At 35.7% G+C, this 20,542-nt stretch overlaps 2 protein-coding genes across 2 annotated transcripts; both read right to left on the bottom strand.

The window, feature by feature from the left end:
- Positions 1-1,439: 1,439 nt before the first annotated feature.
- On the bottom strand, positions 1,440-4,384 carry LOC123541096 (tripartite motif-containing protein 45-like). The gene has a single exon (XM_045326482.2). It carries the CDS (start codon positions 4,118-4,120, stop codon positions 2,726-2,728), a length of 1,395 nt encoding a protein of 464 aa, XP_045182417.2. The 5' UTR covers positions 4,121-4,384; the 3' UTR covers positions 1,440-2,725.
- A 10,367-nt stretch (positions 4,385-14,751) lies between these two features.
- LOC128549305 (uncharacterized) lies at positions 14,752-17,292 on the bottom strand. The gene has a single exon (XM_053525880.1). It carries the CDS (start codon positions 17,290-17,292, stop codon positions 15,313-15,315), a length of 1,980 nt encoding a protein of 659 aa, XP_053381855.1. The 3' UTR covers positions 14,752-15,312.
- Between the last annotated feature and the right edge of the window lie 3,250 nt (positions 17,293-20,542).

Here is a 20,542-nt window from a genome sequence, read left to right as displayed (position 1 = left end):
TCAAAATGGATTTATATCAGTAAGTACTTATAGGACTTATTTGAAATTTCATTATTGTTATTAGTTGGACTGAGACAATCAGGGTAGATAACTATGGACTGATTTTATGTCAAATTACCTCCCTTTATTTCAAATTAAAATGGGTATATCTTCATAGCTAATGAAGATACTGATCTGAAATTTCATTTATGTCAACATTTATTTGGCAGATCCTTCTTTTGTTCACTTACAATATTTTTTTTTAATTACTTCCTTTTACGTTACTATAAATAGCTTATTTTTAGTATCTTTTTTATTATTGGCCGTAGGGAAAAACCGAGACCACTTTTCTGTGGTACAACATGGATGGTACCTCCAATTTATAGGTGTATTTTGACATATCTATACCTTGTAAAAAAATATTTCTTTTTGGTTAAATTTCTTCCCTTTGTTGTTCCTGTCCTTTGGACTTTGATATTTTTTATGAGGACCTTCTTGTCCTCAAGTGCAATGATAACAGGTGAGCGATATAGGGCCATCATGGCCCTCTTGTTGTAGCTACAGCCTTCAAATTTGGACCACATGCATAGGTTTGTGGACTGAAATAAACTTTGACCCTGACATTGACCTAATGACCTACTTTCACATTTTTGAAGATACAGGCTTCAAATTTGGACCACATGCATAGTTTTGTGTTCTGAAATGAAATTTGACCTTGATTTTTACCTAGGGACCTACTTTCACATTTCTCAAGCTACAGCCTTCAAAACTGGACCACATGCATAGTTTTGTGTACCAAAATGAATTTTGACCTTGATTTTGACCTTGAGCTAGTCTTGAAATTTGGACCATTCAAAAATGGCTCAATGGTGGGCGCCAAGATCACTCTGTGATCTCTTGTTATTTGAAGGGGTGTTTGCTGAAAATTTATTGATTGAATAGGGTACAGTCACGCCAAGACGTCCGTGCAGGCTGATCTTGGTCTGCACAGGTCCAAGGGCAGAATCATTTGCTGCCAGCAGGCTAAAGATTAATCAAGCTTAGAGACATGTATATGGTTGTGAGATCTTGTTTGAATTTGATGATAGACCATATAAGATTATTAGGTCACGAGGAATGTTCCTTGAAAAACTAAAAAATACTGTATTTTCCTATGTTTAAGATGTATGACTGAATGATCTTGATTATGTGTGGATCCTAAAAACATTTTAGGATATTAAAAATTACATGGTATTTTAAATTACAATTTGTGATATCATTAAGTACACTATATTTCAAGATACCACAAACACATTTAATGATTTCATAACACAAATTAAGGATATCAGAAAATAGATTTAGAATATCACAAAATAGTGAAATAATAGTAAAACAGCCACCATATTTCGCATATTGTTGGGGATTGTTAAAGATTGCCATTAAATCTACAAGCATTATTATTTAAGAAACAGTTTTCATGTGGAAGGATTTCGGATTATAATAAAGTCAATGAAAATACGTTGAACTGTTTACTGTCTTCAATTGATATATGTTCATATGACAAAATATTACTTTAAGGTGCAGCATGGAGTCACTTATTTAGGATATACATTTATTGCTATACATACCAAACTATTAAAAAGCATAGGTAAATAAAATCTTCAACTCAGCAAGAATGATCATGCAAGCGACAAGTTCACTTCAATAATTTCGTCATGTCATCGTTTAAGCTTTTAGTCAATAAGAAGTGATTGTTAAGAAAGTCTGTCTTGTTGAAGTCTTTCAATTCCAACTACTTTTCTGCAAGCCACAAATTAATACAAATCAGTAAATGGAATATGCATTAAAATAACTTTCAGATCAGCAAAGAATCACAGGGACTACTGTCAGTTCATTTTGTCTACTATAGCTGACCTAAGGACAGTTAAACTTGGAATAGTGGTTCCCTAGTACAGTCATTGCAATGCAACTGATGTGACAGAATTTGTCGCTAGTCTTAATCTTTCCATTAACTTAAAAAATCGTCTTGTACGACCTTGACAATGTTTAATGCTTACATGTGGGGTATAAGTTTGAACATTACATATATTCGTATTCATCATAAACAAGTTTGGTGAACAGTCCTACTAGCAGATACTAGCTCTGATACCAATTTACTCCTGTTAAACAAGGTTCACAACATCAAGTTCTATTCAAACTGATATATCTGCATTGTTTTTGGTGAACTATCACACGTTATAACCATTCTGTTCATTTGGTTATTGAATGACGTAGCCATCGGACATCTGACACTATCCGCTGAGACAATCTCCTTCAGCAATTGTCCCTTACGACTAAATTGTTGGATACAATTACTAGAGTAACTTGCAACATACGCATTCCCTTGAGTGTCTGTTATAACAGACCATGGATATTGAATTTCATTCTGAAACACCAATTTTCCGGATGGATCAACGCAAAGTAGTCGGCAAGAACCATGTAATGAAATATAAATGCGATTGTATTCGTTATCAAAGTAAATGTTATAGGTGTTCCCTATGTCATTACTACTTATACTGCTCATCTTAATTTCGCCAGCATTTCTACCTTCAAGAGTAAATTTTCTTATCGCGCCTTCCGATCTTGACATTGCCAGCAATTGTTATTCCATCTGTTGTATGCGATCATGTCTGACTTCGAATTCACCAACAGTCTAACGTAGGACATCTGATTCTCGTGAATCTTCAGTATATCAATTTTGTTCAACACTGGCAATGCAACAGCAAATTCACCGTTTTCTAAAGATGCTAAACTCGACGGTAAAGAAGAACATTTGAAAAATGATAAAACTAAAAACTGAACCATATTCAGAATTATATGCGAATATTGTCTCACTACAATAAAAAGCTACTACGATAGAATTTTCCATCCATAGACAATATCGGGGCTGCGTTTGTAGGTCAAATTCTTTCATTAAAGTCATTTTTCTATCTTTGAAATCTCTCGCTCTCGCCATCAAAAATGGGAGTGATTCTGTTATCATTTCTTCTACTTTGAAGAGGTCATGAACAGTTTTAACAGCTTCTTGTAGTGGACTAGTCTCAGCTATGGTTAGTAAAGATTTGCTTGTTTGTAGTTGAAGTCCTGTAAATGTTTCCTCAAACACTTTGATATCTTTCGCCATTTCTCTTTCAAGCAGGAAAATGTGCCTCGCTGTTCCCAACTCGGATGCTTTCTTCATCTTTTCAACAGATTGCCTAATATCATCTTTCAGCCTTTCTGCTGACTCTTTCTGTAAAGAACTGGCTTTTGTTAATGCCAATTTTCTTGTTGACATTTCTGACAGAATTCTCTTCTCAAGTTTGTTGTAGGCGTCGTCTAAGTTTGCTTTAAAATCCTTCAGACAGCTCTTGACTTCGGTTTCTTTTGCGTTCAGATCTGAGATGAACTTTTTCTCGTAGTCAATCAATTTGTATGTGTGATCACCCACAACCTCAAGTCTCTTTTGTATGTCAGATTCACCATTTTCTTCTTCGTTGCCATTCACTTCATCAGCAAGCGAGACCAACTCTTCACACTTCCTGTGTGTAACTATTGCACATTCACTACAACAGAGTTGATCATGATCTTTGCAGAGGTACTTCACATACGCAGAACCATGTTTTGGACATTTTGAAAGGTTTGCGAAATAGTCCAATTCTGTTAGATCAAAGTCACCACATACCTCTGAAGCGTCAATCAATTTATGATTGGATGATAGTTTACTTTTCTTATGGTGTCTTTTACATTCTTCGCACAACTTTTCTGAACAATCATAGCAGTAAACAATAGCCTTGACTTTAATTTCCTCTCTTAAACAGGGATCGCAATTGTTCTCCTTTGGATTCATCGTCGAATTTCTCTCATTTAAAATCGAAAGTAGAGTAAAGTTTATTGGTAAATTCTCCACCCACTTTTCAACATGTTTAAACTGAAGGTTATCGGTTTTCGTATCTGCCCTATAAACAGGACAAAACAACTTCTGCTTGCCAGGTTTATCTAGAATCTTTTGGATATATCCCTCTAAACATGAATGACAGAATGTATGTAAACATGGTAATGTCCTGGGTGTGTTAAATATCTCCAAACATATGCTACAATAAAAGTAATCCTCACGAACAAAAACTTTATTTGCTGTTGCCATTTATCTATACGACTAATATGTACAATTGCTTTTCTGAACAATCATAGCAGTAGACAATAGAATTGACTTTAATGTCCTCTTTTAAACAGGAATCGCAATTGTTCTCCTTTGGATTCATCGTCGAATTTCTCTCATTTAAAATCGAAAGTAGAGTAAAGCTCCACCCACTTTTCAACATGTTTAAACTGAACGTATCTGACCTAACAAACGATAATGTCTATATGCACACCGTTGAAGTATGTACACCGTTTAAGTTAGATATCATTGCGTATAATATACTGACTAAAGGTTAGGGTAAGTATTACCATGTCAACTTTACTTAAATGGTGTACATACTTAGACGGTGTACATATAGACTATACCAATTCGCAACAGCAAATAAAGTTTTTGTACGTGAGGATTACTTTTATTGTAGCATATGTTTGGAGATATTTAACACACCCAGGACATTACCATGTTTACATACATTCTTTCATTCATGTTTAGTTGGATATATTCAAAAGATTTTTGATACACCTGTTTTGTCCTGTTTGTATTTATATCTATCCGACTAATATGTCGTTGCAAATGTCCCACAGCCGTGAAACGTTTACAAATAGATCTGTCAATATATGCAGAATTCTTTAATTTTCTGAAGGAAGTAAATGCGATCTGTTTTGTAATCTATCCAGTCTAGGGATATTCAATCAATGTGGTCATCATATGAGGCACTCTAACACTTTTAAGATGTTCATTTGAGCCACGCCATTAGAAAACCAACATAGTGGGTTGGCGACCAGCATGGATCCAGACCAGCCTGCGCATCCGCTGTTCGCTTTCAAAGCCTAAAGCAATTAGAGAAACCGTTAGCGAACAGCATGGATCCTGACTAGACTGCGCGGATGGGCAGGCTGGTCTGGATCTATGCTGGTAGCAAACCCAGTATGTTGGTTTTCTCATGGCGCGGCTCATTTATATAAACAAAGAAGGATTTTACCGTGTAGAATCTATTGTCTTGTCGATTTAAACACGTTTCGCAAAATGACCTACTACTGGCCAAAATCCCTAAAAAAGTTATGTTTGGATATATGGAGACTTTAATATACCGTACATAGATTGGAATAACGAGTCACCCGCCCAATCTTGTAAATTCAAGGACATATATGAAAACTTTATTGAGAATCTGGTAAACTTTAATTTAGAAGAAATGGTCAAAATCCCTACTAGAGATAAAAATGTCCTTAATCTTTTTTTCACACCAATAATCCTCTGAATAATCCTCACAAATATCCAAACACTCCCGCCCCTTGGGTCATCAGATCATGATATTGTATTCCACGAATTAAAAATTTTAAAAAAGGGGACGTCCTGTTCAGACAAAGAGACCGATTAGATCATACAATAAGGCTGATTGGACAAATTTCACGAGGGACATGAAGATGTACTCTGAGAAATGTATGCAGTTAGACCAGGCTGATCCAAACACCTCTTGGGACAGACTGAATGCCGAAATAATCAGGTTATCATCCATCCACATACCCTGTAGGATATGCAAGTCACGTGCCTACCTCCCTAGGATATCACAGGACATCGTTAGGAACATTAGGAAAAGGGATAAAGGGATAAACTTTATTCCAAGTTTAAAAGGTCCACTCCAAAAGACCCCATTATGTTCCAAAAGTTTTAAAGCCCACATGTCTTGCATCCAGAAACAAATCAGAAGCGCTTGCTGGTGATACCTCGAATCCGTAATTTTTACAAACAAGTCTGGTGAAGTTCAAAAGGAAATATTTTACTCTTTTATTAAGCACACCACAACTGAAATCTTTGGTATTGCCCTACTTAGTAGCAATGGTCAGATTCATTCGGACCCAGTCACCAAGGCCAACATACTCAACAGTCAGTTTGAGTTTGTTTTTTTCCCGCCTACAGCCACTCAGCCTTAATTAAGCAGTTATCGGAAAGTGCAGATTCCATTCTTACCCACCTACCTATGTCCTCAATAACGATATGTGTCGAAGGTGTAGACAAACTACTACTAGGTTTAAACCCTCATAATCTGGGCCAAACGAAATTCCACCTAGGTTATTGAAAGGACTACTAATGAAATTGCCCCTTTACTAACGGTCATCTCCCAACGGTCACTTGACAGTGACATTATTCTGAACGACTGGAAACATGCGGTCATAGCACCGGTTTTCAAAACAGGTCAGAAATCCAAACCTAGTAATTATAGGCCCATCTCCCTGACTTGTATAACCTCCAAATTATTGGAGCATATTCTAGCCTACAACATAATGTCATACTTTGATAACAACAACGTCCTTAGCCCACAATAACATAGTTTCAGGTCAAAGCATAGTTGTGAGTCCCAACTCATAGATCTTACCCAAGAAATAGCAGATAAACTGGAAAAAGGTCAACAAACTAATGTAATTATAATGGATTTTAGCAAAGCCTTTGACAAAGTAAATCACCATAAATTAGTCCACAAACTCAAATACCTAGGTATCAATGATAAGGTCACCACATGGGTTAAGTCATTTCTCTGTAACAGATCTCAGCAAGTCCTTGTTGAGGGTAAAGTCTCTGAAAGGTTACCTGTCCTATCAGGGGTCTCCAGGGCTCAGTCCTTGGCCCCTGTCTGTTTCTCGCCTACATTAATGCCTTGCCCAATAGCATCAAAAGTCGAGTCCGTCCCTTTGCTGATGACACCACTGTTTACTTAAACTAAACCTTCAAATCCAAATCCTCCACAGAAAGCTTACAACAAGACTTCTACTTTTTAGAAAAATGGGGAAAAGAATGGTCATTGGAATATATTCCCGATAAATGCGAAGTTCTAAGAATGTACAGTGAAAGAAATCCTGTCATATATCCTTACACCCTACATAATGTCCAACTTCAGTCAACTAACCATGCAAAATATCTTGGTGTTACCTTAAGTAATAACTTGACCTGGTCAGTCACATAAAAAATATTAAATCCAAGGCCAGTAATACCCTCCGCTTCATCAAAAGGAATGTAAAGACTACTAACATACATGTTAAAAAAATGACTTATAAAACCTATGTTCGCCCCCAGGTCGAGTACTGTTCCATAGTCTGGCACCCCTGGCAAAAATATCTCACTTATAAAGTAGAAAGGATACAAAGATCTGCAGCCCGCTATATTTTTAATGATTACTAGTATACCAGTAGCGTCTCAGATATGTTAACAGAACAAAATTGGAAGACCCTTGAAAAAAGAAATCATTCCTCACTGGTTATGTTCTACAAGATAAGAAATGAATTAGTGGCAGTGGGCCATCATCATCTCACAAGACACGAAATTTAAACTACTTTCTTCCCCAGTTCAAAACATTATACCATGAGAAATCCTTTCCCCCAGGACTATCAGGCTATTACGGTGTTCCGTTGGGATCATCGTAGTTTCGCGTTGTCGTCCTAAGGGCGAAATCGCGAAAACACGATATTTTGACACGAAAACACGATGCTATAACGCAAAAACACGATGCAAAAAATATCGCGATTTCGCCCTGTTGATATCGTGTTTTCTCGATTTCGCCCTCGATCTGCCATCGTCTTTTCGTGTTTTCGCCTTTGTGGTAAGTAGGGCGAAAACGCGAAAACACGATATTGATAGCGCGGAAACGCGATGTTGTTTTATCGTGTTTTCGCGATCTTGTATCGTGTTTTCGCGTTTTCGCCCTCTCAACGGCAAAGGCGAAAGCGCGAAAACACGATATTTTAATATCGTAATTTCGCATTCAAACGCTTGCAAGACATTTCGATAGACAGTAAATTCGAGAGACGCGATCTTAGGATATTTGGAGTTTTTTTTTCGTATCGGCAATAGATCCACTTTTCCAGTCACAAATGTAACATAACTTATTATTTATTAGTAATGAATTATTAAGTGTTATTGCTTAATTTGTGATTTCTCCTATTTACAATTTTCCAGAGTTATAAATGTACACTTTTCCAAAACATGTCTGCATAGATTAAATTGTATGTATCTTTTCAAATAGATACTGACACTATTGAGGAATTTTACCTACATTTTCTTTGATCAGTTACACCCTTTTTGCATTTTATGTATTTTTCTTTTTTCATGGGGGAAAAAACACTGTGCAAATACAAAAAGAAACTAAGAGTTGTTATGAAACATGAAAGATTTTTTCCACATGGTTACTGAACAAGTTTCAGTAGTGGGCTTGTCATGATCATCGTTTTTTCCGTGCAATTACGTATTCTTGCATGACACTACAGCATTCTTTGTCCACAAATCAGACATGATTATTACTGCATGGCTTTTTGAAAAAACTGGGAACCACCAAAATTGAGTACGAAAATCTGTAGTCTAAAGAGATACTGCTGATTGTGTTAGTGTGTGTCATGGCAGGTCTATTACTTAGTAAACAATAAAAGTTCTGTACACCCCTGTAATTTGAAAAACCGATATTGTTTTGAAAATTGATGTAGTTCTGATTTAGCGTTCTTTTGTGTGATAAAAATGGATTTTTTTCTCAATATAACATTTCAGTACTTACAGAGATCACATATTATGCCGTTCAATAAATTGATATTGTATGCAATTTGTTTTGAAGTGTTTGGATTAGTTTGTTTTGTGTATCTTTCCATATCACATATATTTATTGTACCAGTTATCCCTCCTGATGAAATACGTTTTAGAAGCAAATCACAGTTTTTTTGGTTCTCATTAGTATATGAAATACATTGTACAGTACTTGAAACTTATCATATAGCAATGAATATCATTCTAAACATGATACATGTATTGTACTTAAGAGTTCTCTCACTCTTGTACATTTTATTTATTGATCCAATATTGCATACTGCTCTGGAATGTACTTAACCAGCCGTAATTGGAAATGTGAATATTCTAGCAGTGTACAGTAATGCACAACATCTTTTAAAATGCTCACAACAATATGACTTGATGTAAATGAGTGATTTGACCTTAAGGAATGCTCCACCTTTGGGGTCAATATTAAAATGGGAATCAGTTTCTATAGTTCCAGCGAAGAACAGAATTATTATTTCCCCGAGAGAAGTGTAACTAACTGATGTAATCAAAATTTAAACTCTCATCAGCATGATTAGAAAGAAGTTCTTTTAAAGACATGTCCATACTGGATGTCTCAGAAATTTTTTAAAACAACATTTTAATGCATCCCCTAAAAGCCAAAGCTACAAGCTGACATAAAAACTTGGGAGTATGGTCCTGTATTTTAAGTCTATCAGTTATATATTTTAAAATATGAATCCCTCAGATATAAAAGTATAAATTATAAGGGTATATTTTGTTTATTTCACCTCATACATCTATCATCACAATGTTATTGGTGCTTTTTCCCATCTTCTAAATATAGCTGTCATGTGATCCAGTATAATTGTAGTCATGTGACCCAGTATAAAATCATGTGACACATTGTAAAGTCATGTGACATAGTATAGCTGTATAACTGTGTGACCTATGTACAGGTGTTATCCTAAAATATACAACATTTCATTTCATATGATATGGTTGAATTGATCAGCCATTTCACAGGTTTGGTAAATTTTATAGCGGGGAAAAACTACTTTACTTTATAATTTGTAAGCTGCTTTTTTTGCTTTAAGTAGCTTATAAAGTTTTTTCAGAGATGTTTTATATATTGAATGAAGCTCTATGTCTCATATAAATGAAAAAAGAAATTCGAGGCCTTTGCCAGAGGGTTATAAAATTTAGTTTGAGAGACCAGTTTCTAAAATTCTTTTTGATTGGTTTGTCTCTGAGCACATGCTAGAAATTGACCAATGGGAAGGTTCCTTTCTAAGAGTATGTTCCAGACTTACAACCAGAACTTCTAAGCACACTTTGATAATTCATAGTTTCTGCAAATGTGGCAAATATTTACATAAAATAAATGAAATTAACTTGAGAAAATTTAACGTTTTCTGTTGGTAAGGCCATATTTATATATTATATATATCTGACTTTATAAGGTTGAATTTGGCATTGAATTACTTGACCATTTTATTTTAATGACTAACTATTATTTTGTACGCCTGTCTATTGCTTTTTAAACAAGTTACCAACATGTTAATAAAATATTACCAGAAATATTGGAAATACCCATAAATTCATTAATGTTCTGTCTTATACATCTGAATGTTCATTTTCTTAGAGATGTTTTCCTAATGCAGGCCCCACAGACTATTCTATGTTTTTTGTTGTTTTGATGGGCCTTGGTGTTTTATTTTTTTGTCTCTTAAAGGAGAATAGAAATGTGTGTATATAATATGACGAGGCAATAAAGTTATGAATATGTTCAGTTAAAACGTCTTATGTTTTTAATCTGAAACAATAAAAATGCTTTATTTTCTCCCAGATTTACATGAAACATAGAATGTTTGTCTTTATGAAATAAAGGTCCAGTGTTAAACTTGATACACCTAGCTGTTGAAATCCAGGTCATTAGCTCAAGTCATAGGAAAACCTTATAAAAAAGGTAAATCACGTTTTTGATTGGATTTTCATGACACAGAGTCGGACTGGTTGTCTTAAAGAAATTTAGGTCAAGTTTGAAACAGTTTCACCTGTTTGTTAAAACTAAGACAAATCAGATATTAAAGTGGATCTGATAACATTGTTATTTTTTATTGCCTGAAGCAAGAAAAATAAACAGTTTGAAACAAATGTTTCTCATACTGAACACATTATTGTTAACTTTCATGATACAGTCCATGTCAGATAGTTACTTGTAAGAGAATAACAGTAACAGAGTGAGTTCTTTCCTAATTTCAACTGGAATATCAAAATACTACTGCTGTGCTTTGGCTCTTCTTATCAGGAAGTGTTCAAAGTGAGATTTTAGGCTGTTTAGCTGTCTGTCGTCCGTCTAAAGTTGGTTTGTCTACAGCATCCACATTTTCTGAAGCAATCTAAATCTGTAGCCTGCTAAATTTCTAAAATGGACTGGTCCATCATTTAATTTTGGCAATACCATTTATTATTTGAAGGGGTGTTTGCTGAAAATTTATTTACTAAATAGGGAACAGTGCACACCATGATGTCCGTGCAGGCTGATCATGGTCTGCACTGGTAGCAAAGGCAGAATCATTTGCTGCGAGCAGGCTAAAGATTAATCAAGCTTTGAGACACGTATATGGTTGTGAGATCTTGTTTGAATTTGATGATAGACCACATAAGATTATTAAGTCACGAATGTTCCTTGAAAAACTGAAAAATGCTGTATTTAGCTTTGTTTAAGATGTATGACCGAATGATCTTGATTATGTTGGATAATGAGTGGGTCAGGTCAGACCTAACAGTACATATAAATCTGGTATAATATAATTTAGTTACTATACATAATTTCCCAAGGTTTTACACTTGAGCACCTTATTTCAGGCAATAAATAAATGATGGGAGTCCGTTTACTGGCGGTACAGCTGTCCTACATCATTGCTGAAGTAGGCTCTCTGTATGGGAATACACACGGTTAAGATACATGATAAGATGCGCAGTATAGTATCATATGGAGTGCCATTTTGCTGCTTATTCACCATCTTGTGATATTCTCTATTCATTTTGTTATATCGTTTAATTTGCATTTGTTGATATTGGTCAGTTGGTATGTAGACCAATCTGTTTCTAGACGATACCGGTAACTCAAGAACACTTTGGCCTAGGATCATTAAAGTTGATAGGGAGGTTGGTCGTGACCAGCAAATGGACCCTACTGACTTTGACATCAGTAGGTCAAAGGTCAAGGTCACAGTGACCCGGAACAGTTAAACGGTTTCCAGATGATAACTCGAGAATGTTTGGGCCTAGGACCATGAAAGTTAATAAGGATGTTGGTCATAACCAGAAATGAACCACACTGATTTTGAGATCAGCAGGTCAAACGTCAAGGTCACAGTGACCCGGAACAGTTAAACAGATTCTGGACGATAACTTAAAAACGCTTGGGCCTAGGATCATTTAAGTTGATAGAGAGGTTGGTCATGACCAGCAGATGAACCCTATTGATTTTAAGGTCAGTAGGTCAAGGTCACAATGACCCAGAACAGTTAAACGGTTTCCGGACGATAACTCAAGAACACTTGGGCCTGGGATCATGAATGTTGATAGTGAGGTTAATCATGACCAGCAGATGACAGGTCAGCAGGTCAAAGATCAAGGTTACAGTGACCTGGAACAGTTTAAACATTCCTGGATGATAACTTGAGAACGCTTGGGCCTAGGATCACAAAACTTGATAGGGAGGTTGAGCTTGATTAGCAGATGGCCTAAATTGATTTTTAGATCAGTAGGTCAAAGGTCAAGGTCACAGTGACCTTGAACATTTAAACGGTTTCCGGATGATAACTCGAGAACGCTTGGGTCTAGGATCATGAAAGTTGATAGGGAGCTGGTCATGACCAGCAAATGACCCCTATTAGTTTTGAGGTCAAGGTCACAGTGACCCGGAACAGTTAAACCCTTTCTGGACGACTTGAGAACGCTTAGGCTTAGGATCACGAAACTTAATAGGGAGGTTGGTCATGACCAGCAGATGACCCCAAATGAGGTCAGTAGGACAAAGGTCAAGGTTACATTGACCCAGAATAGTAGAACTTTTGTGTACAGTGACCAAATAATTTCTGTTCCTTGTGCAATTACGGAATACATCAAGGAGGCATTTCGTGTTCTACTAGCTCTTGTTTAAATCATGACATAATTAAATGAATTACTGATATCAAAAAATCAAACATATTTAGAGATATTTTAAATGATTTATTGACATCATTTAATATATTTCCAGATACCGAAATAAATTTTGGATATCATTGAGTCAAATAAAGAATATGAAAAACTGTTCAAATTTAGAGATATCCAATTTTATTTTATAATATTTGTAATTCATTTTATGATAACATTTTAGGATATTACAAATACATTAAATTGGTATCTTGAGTTACAATTTGTGATATCATTACACTATATTTCAAGATGCCACAAAATACATTTATTGATATCATAAAACAAATTAAGGATATCAGAAAAAAGGTAGAATGTCAGAAAAAATGAATGAATAGTAAAGCAGCTCTCGATATTAAGCTTATTATTAGCTACAATCAGATTGCAGAAGTGGCATTATTCAAGAAACAGTCTTCATGTGGAAGGAAATCAAATTGATAAAGTGAATGCAAATTTGGTGAACTGTTTATTGACTTCAACTATAGATATTCATGTGATAAACTGTTACTTAAAAGTGCAGTATGCTATCATTTATTTACTGTAAAGCACTTTAAATTCGCGAGATCTTTATTTCGCGAATTTGTCCCGATTTTTGGCATTTTATTATTTCGCGAAATCTTAAATTCGCGATGTTAAAATCGTAATTTTAAATTCGCGAATGTGAATCCGGAAGAAAACCGGAAGTACGACTGCATTCGGTTACTTTCTGCAATTATGGTACCTGTATGACGTCACTGTTAAAAGTTTATTCTCCGGTCCGCTAGTGCGTGTTACGCTCTTTATTGATAACAGATTAATGCCTTTAATATCTGATATGTGCTCACTGTTGTATAGTCGTCAATAAATTGTTCCTTTCTTTTGTTATTACGTAGCTTTAAAATCCGTAACATTTACAAATGTTAGAAGTATCAGATTGGGTTTGAAACCGGCTATAATCGCAATGTAATTACGTGCCGGTGAGCTCATGGACGATGGAAGAAAAAGGTTCAAAACAGGTAAAATAAATAAGTTTAAACTAAAAAATATCATGGCTCGACTGGGACTCCATATTTACAATGAACGCTTGATCTTTGAACATTTATTATGCACCCAATCATTGCAAACTTTTCACAGTTTCTTTCAGTTTTGAAAAATGTGTAAACCATTGTAAAATTGGTAAACAATGGTACATTTTGTATAATAATTATCTTCGTCTTTTGAAAAGGGAAACTGTTTCGTTAGGCGTGAAAAATAATTGCGTGTATGTATGCCAATTTCAAGTTGTACATGAAAGCGTGTTTTGAGGAGTTTTATGCTAACGAAATTGCCGTCCAATTAAAGGATAGTAACACTGACTCTGTAAATGTTGATTTGCGCTTGCCCACTGTGAAACCACTGCACGCTAAATGGCTTGTTAAAACCATGCAGAAAATTGAGAATGACACTGATATGGTACAGCGTGGCTGGATTCAGGCTGGAATTCACGTCACAGCTTAATTTAGAATTACTAGTACTTAGTACATGTACTATAGTATTGTAATGGAAGATAACTTTGTTTGAGCGGTCATGTACAGTAACACCGTTAGTTTCTTCCCTTGTGCTGATTGATATGTCATGAATTGGATAAATGTTTACTATTAAATAATAAAGATTATACCTTGCTGTATACATGTATATTTTGTATATAATATAATCATTTAACCGTACATGTTGAACCATGGTGGAATCACGCAAAATCACAATAACTGAATTTCGTAAGTGCGAACTTTTATAGTTCAGACACTATTTTGGACATCAGCGAATTTCGGATAAACACGAACAGGTAAAGCTATTTTTCGCGGTCACTTTGAATTCGCGAGTACTTAACCTCGCGAATATTAGCGAAAATTAAATTCTCGCGAATAAAAGGTGTTTTACAGTAGGTTACACACATATTGCTATACATATCAAACTGTTAAAACGCAGTTAAGTAAAATCTGCTACTCAGCAAGAACGATCATGTAAGCGACAAGTTACCTTCAATAACTTCAGCAGTTCATCGTTTATGCTTTAGGCAGATAAGAAACACAAGCAATTCTTAAGAAAGTTGTCCTCTTCAATTCTCTCAATTTCAATTATTTTCTGCAAGACACAAGTTATGACTAATCAGTAAATGACATATCTATCGAAATATCGGCAAAGAAACGCAGTGACCTATAGCTGACCAAGGGCAGTTGAAACTTGTAAAAGCATTGAAATAGTGATGTCCAAGTCCAGTCATTGCACTGTGTCAGAACTTGTCGCAAGTCTTAATCTTTCCGTTAACTTTAAATATCATCTTGTACGACCTTGACATTGTTAAATGCTTCCATGATCAGTATAAGTTTCAACATTACATACGTATTCATAAAAAACAATCATGTTTTGTGAACAGTCCTACTAGCAGACAATAGCTTTTATTCCAGTTTATTCCTGTTAAACAAGGTTCACAGCATCAAGTTCTATTCAAACTGATATATCTGCATGCTTTTGTGCGAACTATTACATGTTATAGCCATTCTGTTCATTTGGTTATTGAATGCCATAGCCATCGGACGGTGGACATTATCCGCTGATATAATCTCCCGCAGCAATTGTCCCTCACGATTAAGTTGTTCGATACCATTATTATTATACTTTGCAACATATACATTCCCTTGAGTGTCTGTTATAACTGACCATGGATACTGGATTTTATACTGAAACACTGATTTTCCAGACGCATCGACGCAATGTAGTCGACAAGAAACATGTGATGAAATATAGATGCGACTGTATTCGTTATCAAAGTAAATGTTATAGGTGTTCCCTATGTCATTACTACGTACACTGCTTAATTTAATTTCTCCAGCATTTCTACCTTCAAGAGTAAATTTTCTTATCATCCCCACTGATCTTGACATTGCCAACAACTGTTTGTTCCGTCTGCTGTATGCGATTATGTCTGACTTCCAGTTCACCAACAGTCTTACGTACGACATCTGATTCTTGTGAATCTTCAGTATATCAATTTTGTTCGACGTTGGCAAGGCAACAGCAAATTCACCGTTTTCTAAAGTTGTAAAACCCGATGGTGAAGAAGAACATTTGTAAGATGCTAAAATTGAACCATTTTCAGAATTAAATGCGATTATTGTCTCACTACAAGAAAAAGCTACTACGATAGAATTGTCCATCCATAGACAATATTGAGGCTGATTATTCATTTGTAGATCAAGTTCTTTCAGTAAAGTCATTTTTCTATTTTTAAAATCTCTTCCTCTCATCATGAAAGGTGGGAGTGATTCTGTCATCGTTTCTTCTACTTTGAAGAGGTCATGAACGGTTTTAACAGCTTCTTGTAGTGGACTAGCCTCAGCTATAGTGAGTAAAGTTTTGCTTGATTGCTGCTTAAGTCCTGTATATGTTTCCTCATATACTTTGAGATCTTTCCCCATTTCTCTTTTAAGCAGGAAAATGTGCCTCGCTGTTCCCAACTCAGATGCTTTCTTCAGCTTTCCAGCTGATTGCCTAATATCATCTTTCAGCCTTTCTGCAGACTCTTTCTGTAAAGAACTGGCTTTTGTTAATGCCAATTTTCTTGTTGACATTTCTGACAGGATTCTCTTCTCAAGTTTGTTGTAGGCGTCGTCTAAGTTTGCTTTAAAATCCTTCAGACAGCTCTTGACTTTGGTTTCTTTTGTATTCAGATCCGAGATGAACTTTGTCTCGTGTTCAATCAATTTGCCAGTGTAATCACCAACAACCTCAAGTCTCTTTTGTATGTCAGATTCACTATTATTTTCTTCTTCGTTGCCTTTCACTTCATCAGCAAGTGAGACCAAATCTTCACACTTTCTATGTGTAACTGTTGCACATTCACTGCAACAGAGTTGATCATGATCTTTGCAGAGGTACTTCACATCCTCAGAACCATGCTTTGGACATTTTGAAAGGTTTGAGAAATATTCGATTTCAGACAAATCCATTTTTTCCACACAACCGTCTTTAACGTCAATTAATTTATGATTTGATGATAGTTTACTTTTCCTATGGTGTCTTTTACATTCTTCGCACAGCTTTTCTGAACAATCATAGCAGTAGATAATAGCCTTGACTTTAATTTCCTCTCTTAAACAGGGATCGCAATTGTTCTCCTTAGGATTCATCGTCGAATTTCTCTCATTTAAAATCGAAAGTAGAGTAAAGTTTATTGGTAAACTCTCCACCCACTTTTCAACATGTTTAAACTGAACATTATCAGTTTTCGTATCTGACCTACAAACAGGACAAAACAACGTTTTCTTGCCAGGTTTATCTAAAATCTTTTGAATATATCCAACTAAACATGAGTGACAGAATGTATGTAAACATGGTAATGTTCTGGGTGTGTTAAATATCTCCAAACATATACTACAATAAAAGTAATCCTCACATACTAAAACTTTATTTGCTGTTGCCATTTATCTATCCGACTAATATGTAGTTGCTAATGATCCCACACCCGTGAAACGTTTACAAGTAGATCTGTCGATGTACGGTGAATTCGTTAATTTTCTGAAGATAGTAAATGCGATCATTTAACGCAATATATTTTTCAATCTATTCAGTCTAGGGATATTCAATCACCATGTGGTCATATATGACAAAAGCATCGAAGACTGGAAAACGAGTGCTTACCTCGATACAAAGTCTCAATACTTTGTTAGAACACGTCCCCAAAATCCCAGTGTGCACGTTACCTACACATTAGGTCCAAGAAAAAAACAACATTTGGGCGAAGTGTTTGAGAATGTCTGGAAGACATTTTGTGCCGAACAAAGCATTTTCCTGTCCTCGACGCTTTTAATATTATCAAATTGACAAAATCAGTCATGTAATGAGGAAATTATAAGCAGAAATGAGCGATTTCCCTATGTGTACGATACCGAAATGTCACGTGGGTTGGCCAACCTGATTATGGACAAAACAAATGACGAAGTTCAATAGGAACAGCCTGCTATGTTCCAAGAATACAGCCTCCAAGAATACAGCCTCCCAGAAACAAAACATTACAACAGTGTATGCGCATTTACACAAAAATACACAGACAAATTAACGTCCATATGCAGAAATGGCGTTATAAATGACGTTTCAAAGACGCAGAACAAAGTTCCGGTTTAGTGCCCAAAGATATGTTTTGCACAAAACTTATTTTTAATCGAGAAATACATTATAATGAACAAAGAGCAATTATCAAGGTATCTGATTTTTATCGAATTGTTAAGTTCAAAATTGATACAACATTTTGCGACAGTTAAGATAAACTACTTGTCCAATACCCGTTGTAATCCTTGAAAAATCAAAAACAAATTTGCCGCCGTATAATGGAATCGAGTTTAAATTAAGGGAATGCCTAACATTCCAGTACAGTCACCCAGGGTTCAGTCATGAGGGAAATGCTCTTTTCCATTAAGTAGAAACTAGGTCACCACCATCGTTTGGGCTCCAGTCATGTATTGATTTTGGTCTTATTGTGGTAACGTAATTAGTAGAGTCTAGTGCTCAATAGGTGCCGCTTACCAGTGAATAGTGATATTGGACACTTCTGTCAGGAATGCACAATTCACATAAACCACTCTTCAACAGCTGTTATTCACCCTCCCCGAAAAGTATCTGTAGCTAAAACTAAATGGAGAGTTTATATGTTGTCACTAGGGTTAACGAACCTTCAGGCTGGCTGAGTTCCATGTTTTTGGCAAAGAAATGCTAGCGAAATAAAAGAAAATGCCATGATCCTAGGGGTCTGAACAAAGCTGTCCTCCGTCGAAAAGTCTTGATGACATTCTGTGACAGCTTGCAGGTGCTAATTTGTTCGTAAAGCTTTATGTAAGATGAGGTTACTGGGCAATTAAACTGAGAAATCATCTCTTCTCACTACATTCAAAACTGTATTTTGAAGATATCGTTACCTTCCATCCGTAAGACTAATGAATTCTGTAATGCACTTGCATAGCGGATGGCATATAATTGTGTATGAATAACATGAAAGCAATTCTAAGGTCAGTTCTACAATTTACCTGTTAACATTGGCGTCGGTATTACGTATGATTATCTAGAAAATTTATTATTTTCAGAGGGGCTGGAAGACTGAAACTATTCTAGGCATGGCAACTTTTTGTCACTAATTGCACCAAATTTATCAGAAACCACCGCCCCCATTAGCCAGTTACTGCACAAATATGCTGTATTCTGTTGTGGAAAAAAGCCCAGATTGACGCTTTCCAAAATATTAAGGACATGATCACACAACTAGGTCACGCCTTTGGTTCTTATAATCATAGTAAAGCGCTGTATTTGCATGTTAGTGCGAGCATGGGGGTAAAGGAATCACCATTTTAAAGGAATGAAGACCCATTGAAAGTCTCCTACCCCTTAAAAATGCAACTGTGTCCAGATCGACATAGAAATGTTTGTCTAATTCTATTTTCGATTATCAGCGAAGTGTTATTCTTAGTTAATTCTATTAAAATACTTATATATCATCATTATGGTAGGCTGGAAGTCCAAAGCCAGAGTCCACCACAAACGTAGGATTATTTTTAGATAAGTCATCTCTTGTTGAATGGCTAAACATGGAGGACGATAAGGTAATTTATACCAAAGGTAATAAGATAAAAGATGTTAGAGTATGATCACTCAGATCAAATGATGTGTGTGGAGAGGGCGATGGGAAGGAGCAGAAAATGCCGCAGAAAAGCAGCTGATATGATGTTTTTGGTGTGGCATTTCTGTAGACATAACATACTTATTTGGTGCTTGTAGCATATTTGTTAGTTCAACTCGTAACGTAATTATGACTTTCATTTCATTTCAGTCAGGGGAGGTAACTAGAGTCACGGATTGGGACTACATAGTTGTCTACTATATAAAAATTCAAATCTCAGCTCTCAAAGAGCCATTTGGCAAATCACGAGTACACATGTACTGATTTATTTACCTTGGAGAATAAAAGGTTATAATATTATGAGTGTGCCTGATTACTCCAGCAGATAGTTCGTGTTCGTGTTTCGAGGCCAAAGAACTCCCGGTAATAATAACGAAATAAAATCTAAAATTGTCATGTAAGGAATCAGTAAAAATGTTATTTCTGACAACAGACCCTGTTACGACGAATGACATGAAACCATAATAGCTGAAATATGTCTCAGTCACAATCTGCAAGAAACTTCTTACTAAAGCAAAGGCAGGTGTAATGGATCCAATAATAGGAATTTTATAACATAGAGTAACCCCACTCAAACCCCGAATTTCGTTCCATCCAGTCGGGTATTTCTAAAATGGACTGGTTCATCATTCAATTTGGACAATACCATTTATTAATCGAAGGTATGTTTTATGAAAAATTACTTACTAAACAGCGAACAGTGCAGACCATGATCAGATCTTGATCTGCACTGGTCGCAAAGGCATAATCACATACCGCCAGCAGGCTAAAGGTTAAGTGTTTTGAGAAACATATCTAAATGTACCAGACATGACAATCTATAATTAATGCACAAGAAAGACTGCATTGTTGTCTTTAATGTGTTAACATTAATGTCAGTCCGAAAGGTGTATCGTACAGTAATTAAAAATATCAGGACTAAAACACTGAGTTCACAAAACATTTTTCAGTTTCAGCTGAGTTTGAGTTTGAAATTGTAATACTGATTTTACTAAAACTTCAAAGAT

This window comes from Mercenaria mercenaria, chromosome 16 (assembly GCF_021730395.1).
Source record: "Mercenaria mercenaria strain notata chromosome 16, MADL_Memer_1, whole genome shotgun sequence".
In the NCBI taxonomy this organism is placed as follows: Eukaryota; Metazoa; Mollusca; class Bivalvia; order Venerida; family Veneridae; genus Mercenaria; species Mercenaria mercenaria.
Note: the sequence above shows the minus strand (reverse complement) of the source record. Positions and strands in the feature narration are given on the sequence as shown.